We start from the raw sequence: 5525 nt of genomic DNA on the forward strand, positions 1-5525 counted from the left end.
AATGAAAATGGCGGCCTCCCAGTCTCCGGCCCGGAGGAGCCGAGAGCCTGGGGCCCCACTCCTCAGTGCGCCCCCAGAGGACAGCACCCAATCACTCCCGTATCCCCAGCCTCTAGCCGCGCTCGGAGCTCACCCAGCCCGCGACCAGTTCAAGGTAACCCCGAGCTGAGAGTTCAGTCCTCGGCTCTGTCTTGGCAGCCGGCTTCTCCGTTCTAATAGCTGCGAGCTCTCCGACACTCTGACACCCCCGATCCTTCTGTGACCCTGCGGGGCCTGGGGCCACGCTGGCCCCGCGTGGGCTTCACCCCGGTTTAGCCCCTGGAGCAATGTCCCTCAGTGGAACAGACTTTTAAAAGTCCTGATTTTGTGCTCCGTTCCTCCGCCGCTTGCCGGGAGCCGGCCCCTCCCCCCGCGGTCTATCTTCCCGTCGTTTTAGATTCACTTCTCCGCCAGTCCTACCTTTCAGAAAGTGGTTGATTTTCTGTTTCTAGAGTTGCTGTTCTTCTTCTCTTCGCTCTCCCGTTGGATTTGTAGGTGTTTGCAATGTTTAGATAAACTATCGAGCTGATCTCCTGCTACCTGATGTAGTCTCAGGCTGCTACTTCTCCGCCATCTTCGTGCTGTTTATTCTTAATCATCCTCTTCTATGTCTTCATTGTTGCTGCCATATTGAGGATCCCCTCAGCTGAGGGCAGCACAAGACCTTCTCCTCATGTGTGTCCCACCTCACTCTGGTCATTGTGCACTATGGTTTTGCCTCCATTATCTACCTCAAGCCCAAGGACCCACCTTCTATGGACCATAACATGTTGAAGGCTATCACTTACAGTCTTCACCCCCTTTCTCAGCTGATCATTTTCAGCCTCATAAGATGCTCAAGAATGCCATAAAATTGTAACTGGAGAGATTATGCTAAGTGAAATAAGTCAAGCAGAGAAAGACAATTATATGGTTTCATTTATTTATGGAAAATAAGGAATAGCTGAGGACATTAGGAGAAGGAAGGGAAGAACAAAGTGGGGGGAATTAGAGGGGCAGATGAATCATGAGAGACTATGGACTCTGGAAATCAAACTGAGGGTTTTAGAGTAGAGGCGTGTGGCGGGATAGTTGAGCCCAGTAATGGGTATTAAGGAGGACACGGATTGCATGGAGTACTGAATGTTATATGCAAACAATGAATCATGGAACACTACATCAAAACCTAAGGATATACTGTATGGTGACTAGCAAAGCATCATCATTGTCATCGTCGTCGTCATCATCATCATCCTCCTCATCATCATAAAGAATGCCATAAAGAAAAACTTCCAGAGTAAATTCATTCCCCTAAGCTCTTGATGGCCAGTTTGATAGTAAGGAGAGACTCTTATCAGATGGTCAGTAAACAAAGACACACAAGAGACCAAATATTAGTTTGATTAAATCACAGAGAGGCAGATGTTAATGTGGATTCTTTGGCTTGGATCACCCAGAGGGCTGGGAATAATAACATCTGTCTCTATATGACTGTTGTAGGGTTTCAAGGATATGAAAATACACACATCCATAGGTGATGGATGCTTGGTATTGTATTTTGGTTATTGTGCACTATGTTTTCTCTCTGGCTATGTGAAGGGGATGTGTGTCTAGGGCTGCACCTGCCCTCTTCCCTGAAAGGTATCTATTCCTTCTAAAGACAGCTTTGCCCTCACAGTCATGGCCTTCTTTCTGCAGGCACCTGAGAGAGATGCATTCCTGATCACCAATGGCACACACATGCAGATTGTAATGGATTCCTGCCTCACCACTTCAGGGCAGTGTGGCTAGGGAGAAATCATCTCTCAGATTTGCATTTTCTGCATTTCTTTTTAAATTTATTTTTATTTTGTTTAAAGATTTTATTTATTTATTTGACAGACAACGAGATCACAAGTAGACAGGCAGGCAGAGCAAGAGGGGGAGCCTGCTTTGATCCCAGGACCCTGAGATCATGACCTGATCCGAAGGAAGAGGCTTAACCCAAGCCACCCAGTCGGCCCTCCTCTTAAATTTTTTTTGTGTTATGTTAGTCACCATAAAATACATTATTAGTTTTTTTTAAAGATTTTATTTATTTATTTGACAGACAGAGATCACAAGTAGACAGAGAGGCAGGCAGAGAGAGAGAGGGAAGCAGACTCGCTGCTGAGCAGAGAGCCCGATGCGGGACTCCATCCCAGGACCCTGAGATCATGACCCGAGCCGAAGGCAGCGGCTTAATCCACTGAGCCTCCCAGACGCCCCACATTATTAGTTTTTGATGCAGTGTTCCAAGTTCATTGTTTATGTACAACACCCAGTGCTCCATGCAATGTATTTTGTGCATTTCGAATATGTGAATAATAATGAATGTGGGTCATACAAACCATAAGAGTCTCTGTCTCTGTCTCTGTCTCTCTCTCTGTCTTTTTTGGCTTTGGAAAAGTTTAACATTATTGTTTTTTTAATTTTTTTGTTTTACACAAAGATAGACTCAAAATGGATAAAAGATCTCAACACGAGGCAGGAATCTACCAAAATCCTAGAGGAGAACATAGGCAGAAACCTCTTTGACATCGGCCACAGCAACTCCTTTCAAGACAGGTCTCCAGGGGTGCCTGGGTGGCTCAGTGGGTTAAAGCCTCTGCCTTCAGCTCAGGTCATGATCCCAGGGTCCTGGGATTGAGCCCCGCATCGGGCTCTCTGCTCCGCGGAGAGCCTGCTTCCTCCTCTCTCTCTGCCTGCCTCTCTGCCTAGTTGTGATTTCTCTCTGTCAAATAAATAAAATATTTAAAAAAAAATTCTGTTTAAAAAAAAAAAAAGACAGGTCTCCAAACCATAAGAGACTCTTAATCTCACAAAACAAACTGAGGATTGCTGGGGGTGGGGAGATAGGGATAGGGTGGTTGGATTATGGACATTGGGGAGGGGATGTGATATGGTGAGTGCTGTAAAATGTGTAAGCCTGATGAGTCACAGACTTGTACTCCTGAAGCAATTAATACATGATATGTTACTTTAAAAAAGAAATAAATGAGGAAATAATGACACAAATGTGGGTCATGTCTAAATGTCCAGAAATAATGATTTATTTTGAGACTGAAGGAGTGAGTGCACAGATATCCTTCCTACAACATTTGGCAAGCAGCAGACACTCATCTCTGCTAGCCATTCTTAGCTTTATTTTTCTAAAACATCTGCTGCTGGCAACTCATATATCTGGACAGAGCTTTGAATAAGAATTTAAACAAACAGAAGGCCCCCTTGCTGGATGCTGAGATATATGGTTTCCCAAACCCCAACATGGGAGTCTGATAAACTTTCATGTGACTCCTTCATTCAGGTTTTGGTATAACCTCCACCTACATTTCTCATCTGCACTCAGGGTAGGACCTCTCTCTGTGCCATTTTGACCCAGCACTGTGCCCTCCAACATATCCAACCATAGAGATTCAAGTAAAACACAGGAAGGAGAAATTAATGTTTTACTGAAAGTAATGTGAGCAAATAGGGACAAGGGTTTCCATGAGATATCAGAATGCAACACCTTTTTAACCTTGTGTATGCTTTTACCTAAGCACTGAACCTTCTCCCCCTCACCTCTCCCTGTCTCTCTGTCTCTCTCTCTCTACTTTGCCTTTGACATCAGCCACTCAACTCTTATCCACATTGAAACCTCCTTAGGATCGATCCTCTTCATAGACAGTGAGGAACTATGAACAGTCAACTATTTCCTTGAAGACAAACAGTTTATGGTCTTTCGTGCATTTGTTATAATTAAAAGATAATAATTATACAACACTGGACACAGTACCTGATAAGAAAAGCCCCAATGCTGGTGGTCTTTATTATTATGCTTCTTTTTGTTTATCTTTATGGTGGGGGAGGGAAGGTCCTCCTTTGCTTCTTCATTCAAGAAGCATTGTTGGCATCAGTGCCCAGACACACCCACGTGATGCCCCCACCAGCCCATAGGTAGATAACACATTCTTAGTGGGTTGGAGTTTATCACATGGGGTCAAGAACAAGAGATGATGATTGCTAGAGCTTATGTAAAGTTGGAGAGAAACAAACACATAGCATGCATCCAACACCTATTGATGCATCCAGCAATAGCTATTCAGTATTTTCATATACTGAATACTTACAAAAGTTCAATGGAAAGAGTCCTTATTATTCCCAGCCCTTCTGTCCTATTTCATTACCACCATATTTCCTCTAGCCATCAGGAATTTAGGGAACTGAATTTTCTCTGGAAACTTTTTTTTATGGCATTCTTGAGCTCCTTATTCCTGAGGCTGAATATGATTGGGCTGAGAAAGGGAGTGAAGACTATATATGTGGTGGCCATCAGAGTGTTACTGTCCAAAGAATGGGAGCCCTTGGGCTTGAGGTAGATAGTAGAGGCAAAACCGTAGTGCACAATGACCACAGTGAGGTGGGACACACATGTGGAGAAGGTCTTGTGCCTTCCTTCAGCTGAGGGGATCCTCAATATGGCGGCCACAATGAAGATATAGGAGAGAACGATGAGGAATAAACATCCCATCAGAGCTGTGACACACACCAGGATCACACCCAAGGTGACAGAAGATGTCTCCTTCCCACAGGCCAGCTTTAGGAGGGAAAGCACATGGCAGGCAAAATGGTGTATCACATTAGACCCACAGAAGGTGAGGTGAAAAACTATCAGGGTCACCATCATCCCCATGACTGAGCCACCAGCCCAGGTCCAGGACACCAGACGGGCACAGGTGCGGGTACTCATGAGCACATTGTAGCGCAGGGGGTGGCAGATGGCCACGTAGCGGTCATACCCCATGATCATGAGCAGGAAGGAGTGGGTGAAGCCGAATGTAAAGGAGAAGAACATCTGGCTGGCACAGGCCACAAAGGTGATGGTGTGGCGGGTGGAGAGCATGTCAATCAGCATGCGAGGGGTGAGAGTAACAGTGAACAGAATCTCTGAGGTGGACAGGGCACACAGAAAGAGGTACATGGGTGTGTGCAGGCTGTGCTCACTCCAGACAGTGGCCATGATGATCAGGTTCCCCAGCAAGGTGAACAGGTACATCAGCAGGTACAGCAGGAAGAAGGCAGGCAGGAGATGCGGTGGGAAGGTGGAGAAGCCCACGAGGATGAATTCATACACCATGCTATAGTTCTGACCAGCCACAGATGCTGCATCTGGTGAGACCAAAAAGATATGAAGTTGTATGGCTTATCCCATGAAGGACAAGGAGGAGTCAGCATCAGAAAACCCTAAGGAATTGTTGAACACTACATCAAAATCTAGTGATAATATGTTGGCTAACTGAACATAAAAAGAAAAAAAAAAGGAAAACCTACCATGTGATTAGTCACATGAATATACGAAAAGGAAATGTCATATAATTATATCAATGGGCAGCAATACTGGCTTACTAAATTTAGGTGCCTATTTATGATTTTAAAAATTGATATGTAATTGACATATAATTGTATTATTTTAGATATACAGCATAATGATTAACATTTACACATAT

The 5525-nt window shown here is 44.7% G+C and overlaps 1 protein-coding gene across 1 annotated transcript; it reads right to left on the bottom strand.

Moving 5' to 3' along the window:
* Positions 1-4225: 4225 nt before the first annotated feature.
* LOC123932957 (olfactory receptor 10H4-like) lies at positions 4226-5170 on the bottom strand. The gene has a single exon (XM_045991746.1). It carries the CDS (start codon positions 5153-5155, stop codon positions 4226-4228), a length of 930 nt encoding a protein of 309 aa, XP_045847702.1. The 5' UTR covers positions 5156-5170.
* Between the last annotated feature and the right edge of the window lie 355 nt (positions 5171-5525).

The sequence above is a fragment of the Meles meles genome, chromosome 20 (assembly GCF_922984935.1).
Source record: "Meles meles chromosome 20, mMelMel3.1 paternal haplotype, whole genome shotgun sequence".
In the NCBI taxonomy this organism is placed as follows: domain Eukaryota; kingdom Metazoa; phylum Chordata; class Mammalia; order Carnivora; family Mustelidae; genus Meles; species Meles meles.